At 44.8% G+C, this 22,693-nt stretch overlaps 1 protein-coding gene across 1 annotated transcript in view; it reads right to left on the bottom strand.

Annotated features, from left to right (window-relative positions):
* Positions 1-2,969: 2,969 nt before the first annotated feature.
* LOC135504728 (neural-cadherin-like) overlaps positions 2,970-22,693 on the bottom strand; it is a 228,295-nt gene continuing 208,571 nt past the window's right edge. Inside the window, exons 29-33 of the mRNA XM_064923548.1 lie at positions 22,100-22,364; positions 21,341-21,521; positions 20,496-20,740; positions 7,897-8,051; positions 2,970-5,980 (exon numbers count right to left, since the gene is read on the bottom strand). Coding sequence (XP_064779620.1) covers positions 5,468-5,980; positions 7,897-8,051; positions 20,496-20,740; positions 21,341-21,521; positions 22,100-22,364 — 1,359 coding nt within the window. The 3' untranslated portion in view covers positions 2,970-5,467. The remainder of the gene's footprint in view (positions 5,981-7,896; positions 8,052-20,495; positions 20,741-21,340; positions 21,522-22,099; positions 22,365-22,693) is intronic.

Genomic DNA, 22,693 nt, shown 5'->3' with positions numbered 1-22,693 from the left:
TGTTGCGGTTACGGTCATGTTAGGGTTATGTGTTGCGGTTAGGGTCATCTTGCGGTTAGGGTTATGTTGCGGTTAGGGTCATCTTGCGGTTAGGGTTTTGTGTTGCGGTTAGGGTTTATGTGTTGAGGTTAGGGTTATGTGTTGCGGTTAGGCTTATGTGTTGCAGTTAGGCTTATGTGTTGCGGTTAGGGTTATGTGTTGCGGTTAGGGTTATGTGTTGCGGTTAGGGTTATGTGTTGCGGTTAGGGTCATGTTGCGGTTAGGGTTATGTGTTGCGGTTAGGGTCATGTTGCGGTTAGGGTTATGTGTTGCGGTTAGGGTTATGTGTTGCGGTTAGGGTTATGTGTTGCGGTTAGGCTTATGTGTTGCGGTTAGACTTATGTGTTGCGGTTAGGGTTATGTGTTGCGGTTAGGGTTATGTGTTGCGGTTAGGGCCATGTTGCAGTTAGGGTTATGTGTTGCGGTTAGGGTCATGTTGCGGTTAGGGTTATGTGTTGCGGTTAGGGTTATGTGTTGCGGTTAGGGTTATGTTGCGGTTAGGGTTATGTGTTGCGGTTAGGGCCATGTTGCGGTTAGGGTTATGTGTTGCGGTTAGGGTCATGTTGCGGTTAGGGTTATGTGTTGCGGTTAGGGTTATGTTGCGGTTAGGTTCATGTTGCGGTTAGGGATATGTGTTGCGGTTAGGGTTATGTGTTGCGGTTAGGGTCATGTTGCGGTTAGGGTTATGTTGCGGTTAGGGTCATGTTACGGTTAGGGTCATGTTGCGGTTAGGGTCATGTTGCGGTTAGGGTCATTAAGCTAAGCACAGGCAAAATCCTAGAGGACAACCTGCTTCAGGCTGCTTTACACCAGACCCTGGGTGAGGAATTCACCTTTCAACAGCACAATAACCTACAACACAAGGTTGAATATACACTGGAGTTGCTTACCAAGAAGACAGTGAATGTTCCCGAGTGGCCAAAACGTTATGTTTGGCGTAAAAGCAACACAGCTCATCACCTTGAACACACCATCCCCACTGTCAAACATGGTGGTGGCAGCATCATGGTTTGGGCCTGCTTTTCTTCAGCAGGGACAGGGAAGATGGTTAAAATTGATGGGAAGATGGATGGAGCCAAATACAGGACCATTCTGAAAGAAAACCTGATGGAGTCTGCAAAAGACCTGAGACTGGGACGGAGATTTGTCTTCCAACAAGACAATGATCCAAAACATAAAGCAAAATCTACAATGGAATGGTTCAAAAATAAACATATTCAGCTGTTAGAATGGCCAAGTCAAAGTCCAGACCTGAATCCAATCGAGAATCTGTGGAAAGAACTGAAAACTGCTGTTCACAAATGCTCTCCATCCAACCTCACTGAGCTCGAGCTGTTTTGCAAGGAGGAATGGGAAAAAATTTCAGTCTCTCGATGTGCAAAACTGATAGAGACATACCCCAAGCGACTTACAGCTGTAATCGCAGCAAAAGGTGGTGCTACAAAGTATTAACTTAAGGGGGCTGAATAATTTTGCACGCCCAATTTTTCAGTTTTTGATTTGTTAAAAAAGTTTGAAATATCCAATAAATGTCGTTCCACTTCATGATTGTGTCCCACTTGTTGTTGATTCTTCACAAAAAAATACAGTTTTATATCTTTATGTTTGAAGCCTGAAATGTGGCAAACGGTCGCAAAGTTCAAGGGGGCCGAATACTTTTGCAAGGCACTGTATATATAATTTTTTAACATTTTTATTTTTTTATTTTATTTTTTTTACATTTTGTGGAGATAAAATAAAAATACATTTGAATCCCACTTTGTAACACAATAAAATGTGAAGAAATCCAAGCGGGGTGAATACTTGTGATATGTAGTCTAAATCCTGATGTAAACAAATTCAGACGTAACAGGGAAATGTCAAATGATTCAATACTGTAAATAGTTCATGTGTGTTATTTTATTGCATATTGGCAATGTGGATTACATCATGGTATTATTTAAATATTTAACAACTTTAGAGTATGAAAGTGCCTTCAAAGTTGTTCATCTCTGTGTTGATGTAAAATGTGTCTGTTATTGAACCTAACAGTTGCTTGTAGAGCTGAAAATGAAATAAAAAATGTTTACACGTCATTTTCATAGTTGTATTTTGCATGATTTAAGCTTCATGTCAATTTGAGAGACTTTACAGGGCCAAATCTTACAGGGGGTTTAAATATCAAATAGGCATCATTTTGGGGATTGAATGCAGACTGATTACATGAATGTTTCCAATATTCTGTCGACCGCATCAGATTTTGTACCATCTGGAAGTCATGATGACAATTTTCCATGGCCCAGTCTTCATTACTTAACACTGTGTTTAATCTAGAAGACACACACTCTGCTAATCTGGCGTTTTGTGATATTTCCTTTCCTATTGTTCTGCGCCTGTCTCTTCACCCAGTAAATGGGTTGGTTCTGTTTGACGTGCCAGTGGAGAAATTGCACTAGTTGGGGTAGCATATTATGTTTCATGACGTTTCATCTTCCTTGTGAATGCAGTTTACCATTGATCAGTGTTCCATTTTCTCATCGAAAGGGACTTTTGTTTTCTGTGTTGCTTTGTATGAGGAAAAAAACATGTTTTCACATGTGAGATTCTGCTGTCATCATTCTTTTGATGATCACACCAAAAATAATCATTGCAAGAGAATCTCCATCAAAAACAATATATCTTGCTTGAGGCTTTCTCTTTCTTTCCTAGTCCTGTATTCCATAAACCAGGCATCATCAACTAGATTCAGCTGCGGGATGGTTTTTTTCTTCTTGAGTGGAGGCAGGAACGTAATGACAAATAATTTGTCAATTGCAAATTGACCACAAGAAGCCCAAACAGATATATTTCAAACCTTGTATACATTTGTATACGATCAGAGACTCTATTATGCGTGGGGATACTTGGGAATAGATTTCCAAAATTAAAATAATTTCGAGCTAATTTCCTGGTGTTCTTATAGTTTTTTTTAATGTTAAAACAATGACATTTTTGCTCAGAAAACTTGGAGCACAAAAATAAAACCACGTGCGGGCCAAATTCAGCCTGCGGGCCACCATTTGGGGAACCCTGCTATAAACTCACATCATGCTTAATGCAAACAATCAGGACAATCACTGATTTCAAATAAGTTCATCTTTATTGAGAAAAAAGATTGATGCAAATACAAAACACCAAGATATCTATATTCAAAGCCGGTCATGATAATGATAAAAAAAAAAGATAAGTTCACTTTTTCTTAAAGAAGCAGTACGTGATCCATAGTTCTTCCATTGACACATTAAAAAAAGCAATGACTTTATCTTCCTATATACAAATGAGGTAAAAACATAAAATTCCACAATATGTTTGTATCCATTAGACAATGTTGAAGCCATTTATGATACAAATTAAAGTAGAATCTTTTCTCTGCAACCCAGAGAGAAATCCTGTGAATCCCAAACACAATCTTCACATTTTAATCATTATTTTTTACTAGCTCCTCTATAAGCCAGGTTCCTGGCCAACCGTGCTCGGAGGATGAATCAAAACTCCATCCCTTGAGGAGCTTTTGATGCCTATGAAAAAGCATTGCATTCCGGCAGCGTTCCGTTCCCTCACCTCCCTATATCCTATTTTAAACTCACGTTCTTGCTGCCTTCAGAAAATTGGCACGTTTGAAATCCGTAATCAGAATGTCGACTTCTCAATCGACTTTTAAAACTCCCATGATCCTTTGGTTTACAGCATGACAGCTCTGCCTTCAACTCCCATTAGGATTAGTGCGCTGATGTGTTTTTAACACACTCCTACCCTTTACTGTTGTACCGTCACGCTTAACATGCAGCGTTTCTGCACTGATTTGTTTTTTTTTAAGTAAATCAAAATAATGAGAAGGGTGTGCTGATGCTACCTTGAAATACATGAAATACAATGTTGGTGTTTAGTCTATCGCAGAGGAAGGTAACATTACTTATTTATTCCATTTGCTGTGCAACAAACCATTTCCAAAACCCTTTCCCTCTCCCCTTCTCTACTCCCCATGGAGCTTCACAGCTCCTCACACAAGCACATTTAACTCAGAGTCCCGGAGGTGCTTTGAATCAGCACAAACCTTCCCTCCTTTCCACTCTTCCTCCCTGCATTCTTTGGCTAATTTCACCTCCACTCTCCACTCTCTCAAAGCAGAGGTGAACAACACAAATGCAGTGAACGCTGACTTCTGAAGGGTTTTTAGTTTGGGCAGATTGGTCCTGGTTTATATGATAGGGGGGAACTGTTTGTGGGGGCATCATCCTCCAGCTTTGGGGAAGATAAATAGCTGAACCCCACTGGGTGAGATCCTTAGTGTGACTACCCATGTAGCTGGATCATTTCCCTTTGATCGTTCAATCTACTGGGCTCATACTGTTTACTGTGAACGCCCCCACCACCCCTTTAACACAACTGGCAAACACTCCCTTCCAGACATATATCAGTGAACACAGTCAACTATAGCTGCCTCCACTATCACAACGCCATGGCAACAGCAGCGATGGTCAGCGGGTGTCCACTGTCAATTCTATAGGAGGCTTCGGCGCGACCCTCTCTGCACTTTTTTCACCTTGGACCGCCATTCACGGTGAATTTGTCATTTGTATTCATAGCATGGTTCTGTGCTGCAACGGTGGTGTTCAGAATGTTTGGTATTCCTGAGAAAGAAGGTTAAAGCTGAGAAACAGAAAAGGCCCTTTCCTCAGCTCCTCTGTCCTTTCCTTTTCTTCTCTCCGGCTTGATTTCTGAGCTCTCTCCCTCCGGTGAATATAAATGAATGGAGGGGAGAGTGAAGTGAATAGAAAACCAAATCAAGGAAGGAGAAGTTTAGGATATAACATACGAGCACAACTGTTAACTGTGACTGCACACCCAGCAAAGAGATTTTGGAAAGAGAGCCCACTGGAAGGCCACAGAAAAAACTATTCCTGTATCAAATGTCTAAGCAGTTTTTCAAAACACTGATGTATCACAGACATAGAGAACAGAATATGCTATATCAAGGGCCAAGAGGTGCGAGGCAATCCTCGCAATTCATTTCACTGACAAATATAATAACATTTTCACCCAAATTATTGTCAACAGCAAGCCACTGCAATAGGTCTGTGTGCCATGCTCGGTAAGTGCCATAATTAATCTGTCCATGTCATTGATTGGCAGCTCCCATTATCCAGTGAACAGTGAGTCTCAGTTATAGGCCTGGTTAGGTTAACATCAGTCCCAGCCTCAGCCTCGCTCTAGGCCCGTTTAGAGAAAAAAACCCTGTGGAGAACAAGTCACTCCAAGAGGAGAGAGGCCAAGCTCTCCATCAGTCTCTCTCTCCTTCCTGAACTTCTCTCTCTCCTCCTATGCGTCCAATTAGTTTACTGTAGCTCTGTAGTTTCCTGCTGTTTGGTGGTCTCTGCAGCACGGTAGCTTGGTCTGTCTCCCTCAGCGTTCAGAGGTCGCTGGCCTCGGTCTTCTCGTAGAGGGCTTTGAGTTTCTCGAAACGTGGGCCCCAATCCTTCAGGGAGTCTTGGCCCCTAGCCGTGTCCTCCTCCAGCCCGGCTGAGCTGAAGGAGCTGAGGGACCCGGCCAGCGAGCCTCCCCCCTCCGTGGAGAACACCTGCAGGGAGTCGAAGGGGGCCGACTCTGGGGCCTGGTCAGCGTCCCGGATGATCTCACACAGGTAGCGGGCCAGGTCCTGGCTGGAGAAGGACAGGCTCTTTCTGGCCAGCAGGAGGGGCCTGCTCTGGCCCTGGGCGAGGGACCTGGTGGGGGGCACATCCCTCCGCAGGGTGGTGGTGAAGGAGGAAGGGGCGGTGCTGGCGCCCAACCTGCTAAGAGTGTCCTGGGGCTGTTGGTGCTGGGTGTGGTGATGTTGGTGGATGGCCCTGGAGCGGGTGTACTGGACAGACTGGGCCGGACTGGGCTGGAGAGACTTCTGTAGCTCGGCCATATCATATGCATTCTACACACACACACACACGCACACACACACGCACAGGGAGAGAGGATGGAACGTCAAAATAGAGAATGGAAAGGAGGAACAAATGGACAGATGGAGCAATGGAGAGTATTTCGTATTTTATTAGCATCCCCATTAGCTGTTGCCAAGGCAGCAGCTTCTCTTCCCGGGATTCAAACAAGTTAAACATCACATCATAGAGCGTGATGGTGAGAAGAGGAGAAAAAAAGAGCATATGCTCTACCTGTCTACATTTACACTCTGTCTTCATTTTCTCCCTTAGTGAACGAAATCCAGATTAATTCTCTGCTAGTGGAGAGGTGACAGACTGTATTAGCCGAATACACTAAGTAATCTGAGGGAATGTGAAGGGGGCGAGGGGAGTGTTTCACTTCAACAGAGCACAGGGAAATATTGGACGAGGGCTAGAGAACATCCATTTTTATATAACACACAATCACTTCAGCAGTCATTTGATTCAGGCGAGACTGATTCACCCTCGTTACCACGGCAGCGCTTCACTCTGGAGAGATGGAAGCCTGGGCCCTGGAGGAAAAGAGGATGGAGAAATGGTGGAGGAGTAAATGACACACGGGCGGATGTGCTCGGTAATTGATTACCTCAAATAAAATGTTATTTGTCATATGCTCCGAATATACCAGGTGGAGACCTGACTCACAAGCCCTTAACCAACAATGCAGTTCAATAAATATTTATTGAATTTAACGAAAGGAAAACATTGTTCTAAAATCAAAAAGTAACACAAGAAAATTACACAACAATAGCAAGACTATATACAGGGGGTACTGGTACCAAGTCAATGTACAGGTTAGTCGAGGTCATTTGTAAAGTGGCTATGCATAGATAAACAGCGAGTAGCAGCAGTGTAAAAACAAGGAGGGGTTCAACGTAAATAGTCCGGTGGCCACTTGATTAATTGTTCAGCAGTTTTATGGCAGGCTCTCGTCTCTAAAGATCCACCAGAGGACCTCTTAAAGGATTTCAGCGTCACTAAGCATCTGATCATCACGTTATGTGTCATCGTCACAGTGTCTCCTGACCCCTCCTGTCTCAGCCTCCAGTATTTATGCTGCAGTTGTTTATGTGTCGGGGGACTAGGGTCAGTTTGTTATATCTGGAGTACTTCTCCTGTCCTATCCGGTGTCCTGTCTGAATTTAAGTATGCTCTCTCTAATTCTCTCTTTCTCTCTTTCTGTCTTTCTCTCTCTCGGAGGACCTGAGCCCTAGGACCATGCCTCAGGACTACCTGACATGATGACTCCTTGCTGTTCCCAGTCCACCTGGCCGTGCTGCTGCTCCAGTTTCAACTGTTCTGCCTGTGATTATTATTATTTGACCATGCTGGTCATTTATGAACATTTGAACATCGTGGCTATGTTGTGTTATAATCTCTACCGGGCACAGCCAGAAGAGGACTGGCCACCCCACATAGCCTGGTTCCTCTCTAGGTTTCTTCCTAGGTTTTGGCCTTTCTAGGGAGTTTTTCCTAGGCACCATGCTTCTACACCTGCATTGCTTGCTGTTTGGGGTTTTAGGCAGGGTTTCTGTATAGCACTTTGAGATATCAGCTGATGTACGAAGGGCTATATAAATACATTTGATTTGATTTGATTGATCGTGTGTAAGGAGTTCATGAATATTCAAACACTCCACTAGTGTCTTTTTAGTTGGAGGTGAACCAGAGTGAGAAGGTGTTACAATGGCATGGTGGGGAAAAGGAGTGTGCTTGAGCTAGTGTGGTACCCATAATGCCTAGCCTCGAATCCAACCTGAATTGTTTCACTTCACAAACTCAGTCTGGAACTGCGTTCAGTGAAACCGTTTGTGACAAGTGTCAAAAAGGCACTGCATCACATTGTGCGTTAGTGTGTAGGTGACATAGATGTGTTCGCGCTTACTTGGTCCTCCTCTCCTCCTCCTTCTTCATCGTAGTTGAGCACGTTCTCTCTAATGTCCTCCCAGCCGTCATGGTGAGCTGACACGTGGTAAACGCCCTCCTTTAGGCCCTTGTAGCTGCGCCAGCGGGTGTACAGGAAGATGCCCAGTAGCAGCACTAGGGGGCGCCGGAGAGCACAGAAGGAGGAAGAGGCAGACGCACACAGAGAGAGAGAGAGAGCGAGAGAGAGAGAGAGAAAGTTCCTAGTTCAGTTTGATTAGAAGTGACTGCGTGAACTGTTTCCACTGCGTTGATTTGACATTGCATTATCAGCATGATGGCTGTGCTGAGAGGCCTGACAGGTGGAGTGCTGGCTGACTGCTGGGACAGCTACTCAATAAGGTCTCTCTCTGCAGAGTTGCAAATGGTGTTCTCAAAATCAATCCTCCCCTATAGACTGCTGTGACCTTTAGAGTATATTATCTACCCATACAGTTCTTCTCCATAAATCTCTCTATACTCTACCCCTCCCTCCCCCTTCCGTCACACCTTATTTGACTCAACCTCTCAGCTTTGATCATCCCTCCGATTTCTTCCTCTCTCTCTCTCTCTCCCTCCTTCGGTTTCTTCAAATTCCTTTTTCTCTCTCCCTCTCTCCCTCTCAATTGCCCTTATTTGTTTTGGTTCTCTGTGTTGATTGTTGTGTGCTCACCTGTCATTAGTTTGATAAGGTGTCACTTAGCAAGGGGACCGGGGCGACAGGGTGAGACAGATCGAATTGAAATCTCCCAATTATCAGGGCAATCTCTGAGTGAACTCTCCCTCTTCAGAAGTCAGGTACTGGTACCGGATAAAAAAAAATCCATATCAATTTACGAACACAATGTTCACCCTCCTGTGTTCACAAGCAAATCAAGTCGCTTTTTAGAGGGCTTTGTAGCGCTGGGTCTATTGCACAGGTATATGCCATCCCATGTCTGTCTGTTACTCTATCACTCCTGTGAAATGTTGCAATTGTCTTCAGACCAGACATGTTCATCTAGGTGAGGTGTTCAAAAAGCCTCGGAGATTGACACGTTTCTGTTCTCAGGTGTGGGAATAGGCTGCATGTCAAGTTGTGTGATACCTGCCTCCAACTCTGAAACACAGTGTTTGTCTATGACGGTCTGCCATCACTTGGATTGAGAGTGTTGTGTGACGAAGAGAAAGGTTTCTCTGAAGTTAGTTCAGGTCAGCTCTCATAGAGACTTCCCTATTTGGGTTGTGTGTCTTCAAAGGCCCTCTGCGATTTAGAAATGTGTGTCTGTTCTCTCCAGGAGTGGAACTGTTGCTCTGATTACCAAGCAGAGGAGGTCTGAGTGGCTGGCTAGCTGCAGTCTGCCTTTTTTTCCCCTCTCTCCTCCTCTCCTCCCAGAACCCTACCAAAGCCTGCACTATCGATTGCATCACCCAACTAATGACCTCACACGCTTCTCCGTAACCCCAAGATAGACAACATGCATCCCAGTGTCTAACACACACCACCATCTATACCAGGTTATGGAATATCACTCAAGGTGATTGATTCTGTCTGTACCACACTCATTTAACAAAAAATCATATAGACACTGTAACTGGCATGTGCATCATTCTGTCCTGTGATGCATTCATTTGGAGTAAAAAGAAAATTAAAAAGTAATCTCACTGAAGCATTTGTTTGTTTTTCTGCACCACTTGGGGACTTCTTGAGTGGAAAAAAAAGTTGCAATTTTTACTAGTCAGGAAATACCGATTTATAAGACAAGTGTATAATTCCACCAGGAGCAAAGCATACTGTTTTGCATACCGCATGGCAAAATACTGAAAGAGTTACATTTCGGGTTTCAGCACTAATGCCTATTGTGTAACGATAGCTCGATTCTGTATACAGTAATGCATGTGGACAGTATATACTGTGGACTTTTCTTAGCTCAGACCCACATGACTGTGGATAAAGGAAGAAAAGCCTGTTTTCCCTCTCTCCTCTGTTACACCATCGTGAGAGCATGGCGAGATGAGAATCTCTAAATAAATCAATCCTAGCCAATAATGAGCAGGCTCAAGGCCATCAAAAGTATAATGCTGGTTGCTGCAGCGGGCCTAGCAAAGCCTGCTCTCGCTCTGTCCATTCCTCATTCTATTACTAAGTGTCTGTCTTTCCATTTCTCTCTTCCTTTCTCTCATTCTCTCCCTTGTACCCCTAATCCCTTTCGCTGTCTGTTTACCTCTCCCTCCCTGCCATCCCTCCTTTCTCTGTCATTCCCTCTCACTGTATTTCTGTCCTCTCTCATTGACTCTTTCTATGTCATTCTCTCTCACTGTATTTCTGTCCTCTCTCATTGACTTTCTCTGTCATTTTCTCTCACTGTATTTCTGTCCTCTCTCATTGACTCTTTCTCTGTCATTCTCTCTCACTATTTCTGTCCTCTCTCATTGACTCTTTCTATGTCATTTTCTCTCACTGTATTTCTGTCCTCTCTCATTGACTCTTTCTCTGTCATTCTCTCTCACTGTATTTCTGTCCTCTCTCATTGACTCTTTCTATGTCATTCTCTCTCACTGTATTTCTGTCCTCTCTCATTGACTCTTTCTATGTCATTTTCTCTCACTGTATTTCTGTCCTCTCTCATTGACTCTTTCTCTGTCATTCTCTCTCACTATTTCTGTCCTCTCTCATTGACTCTTTCTATGTCATTCTCTCTCACTGTATTTCTGTCCTCTCTCATTGACTCTTTCTATGTCATTCCCTCTCACTGTATTTCTGTCCTCTCTCATTGACTCTTTCTATGTCATTCCCTCTCACTGTATTTCTGTCCTCTCTCATTGACTCTTTCTATGTCATTCTCTCTCACTATTTCTGTCCTCTCTCATTGACTCTTTCTCTGTCATTCTCTCTCACTGTATTTCTGTCCTCTCTCATTGACTCTTTCTCTGTCATTCTCTCTCACTGTATTTCTGTCCTCTCTCATTGACTCTTTCTATGTCATTCTCTCTCACTGTATTTCTGTCCTCTCTCATTGACTCTTTCTATGTCATTCTCTCTCACTGTATTTCTGTCCCCTCTCATTGACTCTTTCTATGTCATTCTCTCTCACTGTATTTCTGTCCCCTCTCATTGACTCTTTCTATGTCATTCTCTCTCACTGTATTTCTGTCCTCTCTCATTGACTCTTTCTATGTCATTCTCTCTCACTGTATTTCTGTCCTCTCTCATTGACTCTTTCTCTGTCATTCCCTCTCACTGTATTTCTGTCCTCTCTCATTGACTCTTTCTCTGTCATTCTCTCTCACTGTATTTCTGTCCTCTCTCATTGACTCTTTTTCTGTCATTTTCTCTCACTGTATTTCTGTCCTCTCTCATTGACTCTTTCTCTGTCATTCTCTCTCACTGTATTTCTGTCCTCTCTCATTGACTCTTTCTATGTCATTCTCTCTCACTGTATTTCTGTCCTCTCTCATTGACTCTTTCTATGTCATTCGCTCTCACTGTATTTCTGTCCTCTCTCATTGACTTTCTCTGTCATTCTCTCTCACTGTATTTCTGTCCTCTCTCATTGACTCTTTCTCTGTCATTCTCTCTCACTGTATTTCTGTCCTCTCTCATTGACTCTTTCTCTGTCATTCTCTCTCACTATTTCTGTCCTCTCTCATTGACTCTTTCTATGTCATTTTCTCTCACTGTATTTCTGTCCTCTCTCATTGACTCTTTCTATGTCATTCTCTCTCACTGTATTTCTGTCCTCTCTCATTGACTTTCTCTGTCATTCTCTCTCACTGTATTTCTGTCCTCTCTCATTGACTCTTTCTATGTCATTTTCTCTCACTGTATTTCTGTCCTCTCTCATTGACTCTTTCTATGTCATTCTCTCTCACTGTATTTCTGTCCTCTCTCATTGACTCTTTCTATGTCATTCTCTCTCACTGTATTTCTGTCCTCTCTCATTGACTCTTTCTATGTCATTCTCTCTCACTGTATTTCTGTCCTCTCTCATTGACTCTTTCTCTGTCATTCTCTCTCACTGTATTTCTGTCCTCTCTCATTGACTCTTTCTCTGTCATTCTCTCTCACTGTATTTCTGTCCTCTCTCATTGACTCTTTCTCTGTCATTCTCTCTCACTGTATTTCTGTCCTCTCTCATTGACTCTTTCTATGTCATTCCCTCTCACTGTATTTCTGTCCTCTCTCATTGACTCTTTCTATGTCATTCTCTCTCACTGTATTTCTGTCCTCTCTCATTGACTCTTTCTATGTCATTCTCTCTCACTGTATTTCTGTCCTCTCTCATTGACTTTCTCTGTCATTCTCTCTCACTGTATTTCTGTCCTCTCTCATTGACTCTTTCTATGTCATTTTCTCTCACTGTATTTCTGTCCTCTCTCATTGACTCTTTCTATGTCATTCTCTCTCACTGTATTTCTGTCCTCTCTCATTGACTCTTTCTATGTCATTCTCTCTCACTGTATTTCTGTCCTCTCTCATTGACTCTTTCTATGTCATTCTCTCTCACTGTATTTCTGTCCTCTCTCATTGACTCTTTCTATGTCATTCTCTCTCACTGTATTTCTGTCCTCTCTCATTGACTCTTTCTATGTCATTTTCTCTCACTGTATTTCTGTCCTCTCTCATTGACTCTTTCTCTGTCATTCTCTCTCACTATTTCTGTCCTCTCTCATTGACTCTTTCTCTGTCATTCTCTCTCACTATTTCTGTCCCCTCTCATTGACTCTTTCTATGTCATTTTCTCTCACTGTATTTCTGTCCTCTCTCATTGACTCTTTCTATGTCATTTTCTCTTACTGTATTTCTGTCCTCTCTCATTGACTCTTTCTATGTCATTCTCTCTCACTGTATTTCTGTCCTCTCTCATTGACTCTTTTTCTGTCATTCTCTCTCACTATTTCTGTCCTCTCTCATTGACTCTTTCTATGTCATTTTCTCTCACTGTATTTCTGTCCTCTCTCATTGACTCTTTCTATGTCATTTTCTCTCACTGTATTTCTGTCCTCTCTCATTGACTCTTTCTCTGTCATTCTCTCTCACTGTATTTCTGTCCTCTCTCATTGACTCTTTCTATGTCATTCTCTCTCACTGTATTTCTGTCCTCTCTCATTGACTCTTTTTCTGTCATTCTCTCTCACTATTTCTGTCCTCTCTCATTGACTCTTTCTATGTCATTTTCTCTCACTGTATTTCTGTCCTCTCTCATTGACTCTTTCTATGTCATTCTCTCTCACTGTATTTCTGTCCTCTCTCATTGACTCTTTCTCTGTCATTCTCTCTCACTGTATTTCTGTCCTCTCTCATTGACTCTCTCTCTCTGTCATTCTCTCTCACTGTATTTCTGTCCTCTCTCATTGACTCTTTCACTGCTCCACTTTTTGCTCATCTCATACCTCTATTGGTTCCAGGTTATCACTCACTGGCTAAATGGTTTGCCATTCATAACCCTCATTCCATCCCTAGCAAAGAGCCAGCTGAGGCTCCAAACCCAACGTGTTGACTCATAAAAAAGTTTTTTTCAAACGGGGTTTTTTCTCCCCCAAAGGATAACCCTTTTGGGTTCCAGATGGAACCGTTTTTGGTTCCAAGTACAGCCCTTCTGAGCTCCATGTAGAACACTTGGTGGAACGGGTTCTACATGGAAACCAAATGGGTTCTTCAAAGGGTTCTCCTGTGGGGACAGCCAAATACCCTTCAAGGTTCTGGATAACACACTTTTTTCTGTAAGAGACCACACTGTGAATAGCAGCAGGTCCAGAGACACCTTCAAAAAGGCTCCAGCCAACATCACCGTTCAACAGCTGTGGTATTTGTGCCTGTCACCGTGGAAACTAATCCGGATACAGGCAGGACAATAAAGAGGAGACATAAAAGAGGGATATCTTATAGTTGTATTCCTCTCTCTGACTGAGACTACTTTTTCAACCCCACCTCACAACAGACTCAGACTCAGGATGAAAAGCTAAACTAATCTGGAACCGTGTGCAGGACAGAAGGGATTAGGCAGCGTCTGAATACACACACACACACACACTGAGAATACACACACACACACTGAACAGTCTGACTTCCCAGTGTGTGCGTGCGTGCGTGTGTGCGTGCGTGCGTGCGTGCGTGCGTGTGTGTGTGTGTGTGTATTTGGCGGACGTCAGTGATCCAGAATTATCACTCAACACCTTGAAACAGTGGAGAACCAAGCTGTTCCATTCCTTTCACCATGAATGTTCAGTGTGTAGCCTCACCTGCCAGTTGTACAGTCTTTTAGAATCTGTTGTTACCCACACAGCTGGTAGACAACACTCAGAACCAGTGTAGTTAGCAACCAAAACATTCTCTCTGTAGCCATATAGCTTAATGATGGATAATGGAGTTTGTATCTTGTTAGAGATCAATACGTGTTACATTTAGTCAGTAACAGGTTTACTGTGAATTATTGAACAAACAACGTAGGATATGCAGACCTCAATCAACAAGCAGTTCAGTAACAAAGTAGGAAGAAGACACAACATAAATATTACTGGTGAAAGACCAAAAAACCTTAAGAACAACGGTTGAATCAGAACAATGGAAATGAGAGAGAACGGCGAGGATAGGAGTATGGAAAACAAACTATGAAGAGAGTTTTGAGAATAGTGTTTAAATATGATTAAAATATCTTATGGCACAGGGCTTTACATAGTGATAAAAGGATGCCTGTAATTCACTAGTCAATTTGAAAGTACATGGAATAGCGTCCCTCTACTCTAACATTCGTCCGCGGAGTAAAATACACTCACAAAACTGTTAGGAAAAGTGATTCAGGTAGCAGTTGGTGATGTGACTTGCCATACGATTTCATGTAAGAAAATGTATTGAGAACCTCGAATTCAGATAAGACGCTGCATGCGCTGTATTGTGTGGATTGCCCTGCCTATTGCGCTTCTGGTGTAGTGATTTGAGGTACAATTTGGTTTAAAAACCATTAATAGGATGTGTGTGAGGCCTCTCCATATCTCCCTCTCTGTCAGACCCAGTGGCAGGTTCACTCAGCGTTCTGACTCACTGGTTATTAGGAAAGCCCCGGCCGCGAGGAGAGGAGGCTGCGAGGCACTGCTCGTCTGTCCACTTCCACATCAGCAACCCTGAGAGTTTTCACGGACACACAATCCCCCCCAAAAAACAGAGCCTGGCATCACATGGCCCAAGCAGTCCATGGGTAGCTAGGCTTTTCTCACGGACGGAGAGGATAGGCTGGCAACCACAGCATGGTACCCAATCAGGTACCACTACTATGGAGTCAAACAGGGATTCATTCTGTACATTCCACTATGTAGCTCGTTCTATCTGCAAATTCCTACTTCTGTACATTGTGGACTCTGTGGCTTTTGCAGTTGTCTCTTGTCATAGAGGTCACTGGACAACCTTGAAACATCTGCAGACTAACGGACCATACTCATACAGTTGATGACGTCATTCTACTGTATTCGTTGATAGTGCCCATGCCGAGCCCTCTGGCACAGTGGTGTGAAAGCCAGAGCATCCTGTAGTCATAGGTTCGAGCCCGCTGGGTGGCTAAGGGGCATACTGAGACATAGAAACAAACATAGCCAGAGGAGATGCTGCAAGTCTGCAAAAATCTAGGCATTATTGCCTATTGGCATTAGGGGAATATCACAAATATCGGAGGGATCTTGGAGAGATGTCCTCTCTGCCCCTCAAGATAAGGCACCTTGGCAGCACAACACCCGGTGCACTACACCAGATATTATCTCTGTGCGTCTATGGGCCTAAACAGATCATTTAGGGCTACGCACTCATCTTCATCTATAGATCGATCATTGGTCTAACAAGCAAGACCTAAAATCTGGACACTTTAACTGAGCCTGTAGCACTACCCTCCTACAAAGGAACACCTACTGCAGTCAAAAGGCACAGCTTATTCCCAACTAAAATCACTTTGCGTTTAGTCTACGACAGCAAAACTGAACATTGGGTAATTTTCACGGATGCAATTTGTCCCTCTCCAATACAGTTCTGGCAAGCTTCACTGAGATCTATTTTTCGGACAAGGAGAGCAGGCCTCCTGCTATTTCCTTTCCAGCTGTAGCTAGCTGAGAGCGTGTGAGACAGTGGGGAGGTTCCTTCTGCATCCAATGGAGGAGGGAGGTGGGTGAGAGGAGGAATTGGAGTGGGTGAGGAGGTGGAGGCGTATAGCGTTCGCATCATGCCATAAACCTATTAACCGTTAAGAAAAGGAAGCTTCAGAACGAGATGCTTTTGTTCGGCTTAATGTCAAGAGAGCCAGAGCCCTTTACACTCCCAGTTATTCAACTGCTTGGATTCACTCCAAACAAACTGGATTGAATGCAGCTGGGGAAAAAAACCTCTCTCTCGATACTTAAGTTGCTGTGAGTGGAATGCTTGGCCGATTGAAATTCTATCCAAAGCCGTAGTGCATTGATCTCAATTTCTTTGGGCTTCGGTAAACAGCACATTGTGCGCCTACAAATCAAGCAATTAACACGTAAAAAGCAACAGTGGCTGTGGATGATCAAGGTCATGATGCCTTTAAAATTAAGCAAATTGAGCGACGGCTAGAAGTTGAACGCCCGATGAAGATAGAGGACAGGACAGTCGGAGACAGACAGCACATTAACACCTGATCTAGTGACTGACTATGACTGGCTGACACTAGATTGACCAAAAGGCATGTATCAAGGTGGACTACTGAGTACTGGTCAAAGGGACTCCTTTTCACTGCCTGTTATAACTAGAGTATAAGCTGGACCTTGCTACCTTAGCACAGTCCATACGCTGCCCGGTCACTGTTTGACTCAAGCAATTTCTACTAGACCTGTCAATGGACTTACAGCACAGTGCTCTATCTCAGCTGACAGACCGATAGGGGAGATGGATGTTAAGTTCATGTTTTAAGTATCCCAATATTTCTGTTATTACGGGGCTTTCACTCAGTCAAGCGTGCGCATGAAGTCGGGTTGGTTGATGGACCTGGCCTTGAGTGTAATGGCGACCTTTGATGGTGTTCATACGGTATAGTAAACTTTGTTAAACTGGAACCTTGTCATTGTGTCATTTCGAATTAACATTGGTAGCAGAGGATGGTTAATAACTACAATGTGCCCCCTCGCTTCGACGAGAAGAGGTCGTACGAAAGTTGGAAAAATGAACTTGGAATCTGGACACGCGTTAGTAATCTGGACGCGAAAAAGCAAGCACTTGCGGTGGTATTATCGCTGGAGGGAAGAGCGAGAGACACAGCACTGGAAATAGCCGTTGAGGATTTGAACATGGATGATGGTATGGGAACTTTGATAAGAGCACTAGATTCTGTATTTCTTAAAGAAGAGAAAGACGGTGCCTACGAGGCATATTCAACAGCCACATGTGTGAAGAGAACATGGTTGTTCCAATCTGAAAACTGGACCAACTGTTAAATACATGGTATTCCACATACAGCAACCGTCATTGGACGAGCAGGAAAAGCCAAAGGAAAACACCAGAACTGGTACAACTTGCAGTACTCTGAACCAGCTACACTTTCTGGTACAACAGGACCAGCTGACCTGTCACTTGTAGATCATCTCAGAATTGAACCAATGGAAAATCGAGAAAAACAGAATGACATTCAAAATGATGATGTACTTGAAACAAAGGACGTGTCATTTGACTCAGCGAAGCCAGATGAGCTCAATAATTGGAGAAAAAATTGAGTGTTTGAGGAAGTCAAAAATGTGTCTCAACAAGGTGGGTGTGAACCCTTTAAAGAATCCTTAACTGGAATGGCGCCTAAAGCACGTCTAGTGGCTAGAGGTTTTGAGGAGCTGGCTGCTAAACAACTCCCAAACGACTCATCTAGTGGCTGGAGGTTTAGAGGAGCTGGCTGCTAAACAACTCCCAAACAACTCATCTAGTGGCTAGAGGTTTAGAGGAGCTGGCTGCTAAACAACTCCCAAACGACTCATCTAGTGGCTGGAGGTTTAAAGGAGCTGGCTGCTAAACAACTCCCAAACGACTCATCTAGTGGCTGGAGGTTTAGAGGAGCTGGCTGCTAAACAACTCCCAAACGACTCATCTAGTGGCTAGAAGTTTAGAGGAGCTGGCTGCTAAACAACTCATCTAGTGGCTAGAGGTTTAGAGGAGCTGGCTGCTAAACGACTCCCAAACGACTCATCTAGTGGCTAGAGGTTTAGAGGAGCTGGCTGCTAAACGACTCATCTAGTGGCTGGAGGTTTAGAGGAGCTGGCTGCTAAACGACTCATCTAGTGGCTAGAGGTTTAGAGGAGCTGGCTGCTAAACGACTCATCTAGTGGCTAGAGGTTTAGAGGAGCTGGCTGCTAAACGACTCATCTAGTGGCTGGAGGTTTAGAGGAGCTGGCTGCTAAACGACTCCCAAACGACTCATCTAGTGGCTAGAGGTTTAGAGGAGCTGGCTGCTAAACGACTCATCTAGTGGCTAGAGGTTTAGAGGAGCTGGCTGCTAAACGACTCATCTAGTGGCTGGAGGTTTAGAGGAGCTGGCTGCTAAACGACTCATCTAGTGGCTGGAGGTTTAGAGGAGCTGGCTGCTGAAGAACTCATCTAGTGGCTGGAGGTTTAGAGGAGCTGGCTGCTGAAGAACTCCCAAAAGACTCACGACACGCGCCTCAGTCACTCAGATTACTGACGTCAGTGATCTGCCAGAAAAAAAATGGAAACTTAATTCCATAGACATCAAATCTGCATTTTTGCAGGGAACAGAGCTGTCAAGGGACATTCACATCCGACCTCTGCCTGAAGCTAAAAGCGAAGGAACACTGTGGAAACTATAAAAGTGTGTGTATGGACTGGTAGATGCATCACTCTACTGGTACAATAAAGTCCAGACAACAATGCTGAATACAGGTGGAAAAATGTCACAAGTGGATCCTGCAGTCGTCTATTGGCTTGATCAAGACTGCAATGTGACTGGAGTACTTGCCTGTCATGTTGATGACTTTATCTTGGGTGGCTCACAGACATTTGCTACAACTGTGATTCCAAACCTCAAAGCTGTTTTCCTGGTCAGTCGTGAGGAGCATGATAATGTTTATGTTGGCATAGAGTTTATTACAGTTGATGGAACAATACTGACGCAACAGGAGAGCTATATCAAGAATCTTCAAACCATTAACCAAGATTCTTCAAGAGCCGTACAAAGGAATTCCCCTCTATGTGGAATGGGTGGAAGGAGGAAGATTCTCACCGATCTGTTGGCAGTCAAAAAGGATCAGAAGGGTTGTCCGAAGCACACTGGCTGGAGAAACACATGCTCTTGCGGGTGGAATTGACAATGCTATCTATCTTTCTTGCAACTCTGTTCTCAGAGCTTGCCACTGGTGAGACAAAACGGCACATTCCACCTGTAGTTTGTGTCACTGACAACTACTCATTAGTTGATGCTGTGAAGTCAACCAAGTCTGTCACAGAGAAAAGACTTCGTCTTGAGATTAGCAGCATCGAGGAACTTATTCAAGCACAGAGAATCCAGCGGATTTTGTGGTCGACTACAAAGGAACAGCTTGCTGACTGTCTGACTAAAAAAGGAGCATCGGGTGTTGTGCTCCAACAGGCTCTCAGTAATGGAAAGTGTCAGCTTGAGTAATACAAATAAAAACTGGTCACACAACCCATTTGTAATGGGGATCTTGAATAATACTTGGACATTTAATTATGTTGTTGATGTTTTATTTGTCTTTAAAGAAAAGGGGAGATTGTTAAGTTCATGTTTTAAGTATCCTAATATTTCTGTTATTTAGGGGCTATCACTCAGTCAAGAGTGCGCATGAAGTTGGTTGGTTGATGGACCTGGCCTTGAGTGTAATGGTGACCTTTGATGGTGTTCATACGGTATTGTAAAACTGTTAAACTGGAACCTTGTCGTTGCGTCATTTCGAATTAACAATGGACCCGACAAGAGGTTGAATGGGAAGAGGAGAAGAGTCAAGAGGGAGGATTTGATGTCCAGTGTTACCATGGAGATGACACAGACAGGCAGGCAGACAGAGAGAAAGAGACAGACGGACGGACAGGTGGCAGGCAGGCGGGCGGTCGATCACCAGAGCCGGAGCAGGCAGCAGTTGGTATAGCTACCTAGCAGCGCCAGAGCAGGCAGTATTTGGTATAGTTACCTAGCAGCGCCAGAGCAGGCAGTATTTGGTATAGCTACCTAGCAGCGCCAGAGCAGGCAGTATTTGGTATAGCTACCTAGCAGCGCCAGAGCAGGCAGCAGTTGGTATAGCTACCTAGCAGCACCAGAGCAGGCAGTATTTGGTATAGCTACCTAGCAGCGCCAGAGCAGGCAGCAGTTGGTATAGCTACCTAGCAGCGCCAGAGCAGGCAGTATTTGGTATAGTTACCTAGCAGCGCCAGAGCAGGCAGTATTTGGTATGGCTACCTAGCAGCGCCAGAGCAGGCAGTATTTGGTATAGTTACCTAGCAGCGCCAGAGCAGGCAGTATTTGGTATAGCTACCTAGCAGCGCCAGAGCAGGCAGTATTTGGTATAGCTACCTAGCAGCGCCAGAGCAGGCAGTATTTGGTATAGCTACCTAGCAGCGCCAGAGCAGGCATTATTTGGTATAGCTACCTAGCAGAGCCATGAAGCAGATGCAAATGGCGAACAGGGAGCTGAAGCTCAGTCCCACGTCGTCTCGGTAGATGGCCAGCGCCACCTCGCAGTGGCGCCCCCGGTAGCCCTCGGGGCAGTGGCACGTGAACTTGGAGGGCGATTGTGCCAGGCATGTGCCCCGGTGGCACGGCCGACTGGCACACAGGGTGTAGATGCAGAACTTCCCCGTACCATTCAGCTTCACCATGTGGCCAGGGGGGCACCTAAAAAAAAGATGGAAGGAGGAGTAAGAGGAGACAGAGGTTAGATCTCTCCTTTCTGATTCCCCGATTCTATTTTGGTCCTCCACTGTACTCAGAGGATAGCGGATAACACAGTGTATTGATCGAAACAAATGCATCTCAATTAAATAGTTACTTGTGACTTAGACTCTCCCCCATTTTCCACCCACAGGTTATGGTGCGGTGGCGCTGCGACCCGGACACGAACAGACACAGAGACACACATCGGCATACACACGTATGATGTCAAACCAGTAGGACTCACACAGAGCATTAAACCACCATTACCAGAATCAGAGAGAGGAGCTCGACCAGGGGGCCTGGGTTGAATAGCTGCCCACACACTGCCTGGCAACATTTGACTCAGGCATGTTTACAGCCAGCCCTGCAGGACTGAGGTGTATCAAAAGGGCCTGGTTTGACTGATGGGGGGGATGAGGGGAAGTTTGTCTAAGATTAAAGGCTGCGAGAGGATGAGGCACTGGCTTCTGATGCTGTAGTCCTTGAAGAAGACAGCGAGGGCCTCGGTGTGTTTGTATGACGGTAGAGAGAGATTTGAGAATTGTGTTCGATCACGTGTACCTGCACTCATGGACTCTCCAGAGGTCAACGCAGGTGAAGGGGGGGCTACATTGGTTCCTCTTGCAGGAGTCGGAGGAGCAGCCCAAGGAGAGCCCCTGGGAACTGACCACGGAGACCCCGTCTCTGGACTGGCCATCCAGAGGCACGTATCGACCGTTCAGCCTCAGGTCCCGAATGCAACCTTGAGAGAGAGGAGAGGACAGTGTGACAATCAAACACACACGCACACACACACGGACACGCTCTGACACACAAACACACACCACTTACTTTCTTTGCCATGCTCTGACACGCTTACAACACTAGTCTTTCAGGGCTTTTAAAGTCCATTTAATAAACACGCACACGGTCTGTTTCTGCCTGAGGCAAAGCTGCCTGACCACCCTTGTATTTGCACATTCTATTGTCTCTCCCCCTGCACGTCACATGCCATTTCCACAGCACTGCAGAGCACTGCACTGCATACTCTCATAGCCGCGTCACACTTTATCTATCTCATACTAACCTCCCCTAGGGCAGCCATCATCCCCTAACTCTAAAGATGCATCTGTGTGAATTATTCATTCACCAGTCATATGAATCATTTAGAAATCGGCAATACAATACTTTGTAATCTCACTCAAAAGAGGATTATGAATTGATAAAGCGCCTAACTCTGGCTGCACCTTATTGGAAGGCTATGTTCTCAAACTGTCACTAACTGTCTGCCTCGCACGCCCAGCCTTTCCCATCATGCCCCATTCCCTGCAGTCTTCTCACCCTGGAAGCTCTTGTTGGAGCCTGAGGGGAAGGCGTTTCCCAGCATCACCACCGCAGGGTCGGTGATGATCTCCCGGCTCCGGCTTGGAGCTGCACTGGTCTCCCGTCTGCCCCCGCCCCCGTCCAGACGCAGGGTCAACTCGTTGTCGTTGCGATCCAGGTAGACCTCGTGCCACTCGCCATTGTCAAGGCGATAGGAGGGCAGTGTCAGGTTGTAGTCTCCATCTCCTAGGTTATAGAAGACAGCCAGTAGGCCCTGGTAGATCTGGAGGAGAGGAGAGAGTTATTGGAGACAGACAGTAGGTCCTGGTAGATCTGAAGGAGAGGAGAGAGTTATTGGAGACAGACAGTAGGACCTGATAGATCTGGAGGAGAGGAGCGAGTTATTGGAGACAGACAGTAGGTCCTGGTAGATCTGGAGGATAGGAGAGAGTTATTGGAGACAGACAGTAGGTCCTGGTAGATCTGGAGGAGAGGAGACAGTTATAGGAGACAGACAGTAGGTCCTAGTAGATCTGGAGGAGAGGAGGAGGTTATAGGAGACAGACAGTAGGTCCTGGTAGATCTGGAGGAGAGGAGACAGTTGTAAGAGAC

Source organism: Oncorhynchus masou, chromosome 2, assembly GCF_036934945.1.
Source record: "Oncorhynchus masou masou isolate Uvic2021 chromosome 2, UVic_Omas_1.1, whole genome shotgun sequence".
Classification (NCBI taxonomy): Eukaryota; Metazoa; Chordata; class Actinopteri; order Salmoniformes; family Salmonidae; genus Oncorhynchus; species Oncorhynchus masou.
This window is presented reverse-complemented; position numbering and strand designations above follow the sequence as displayed.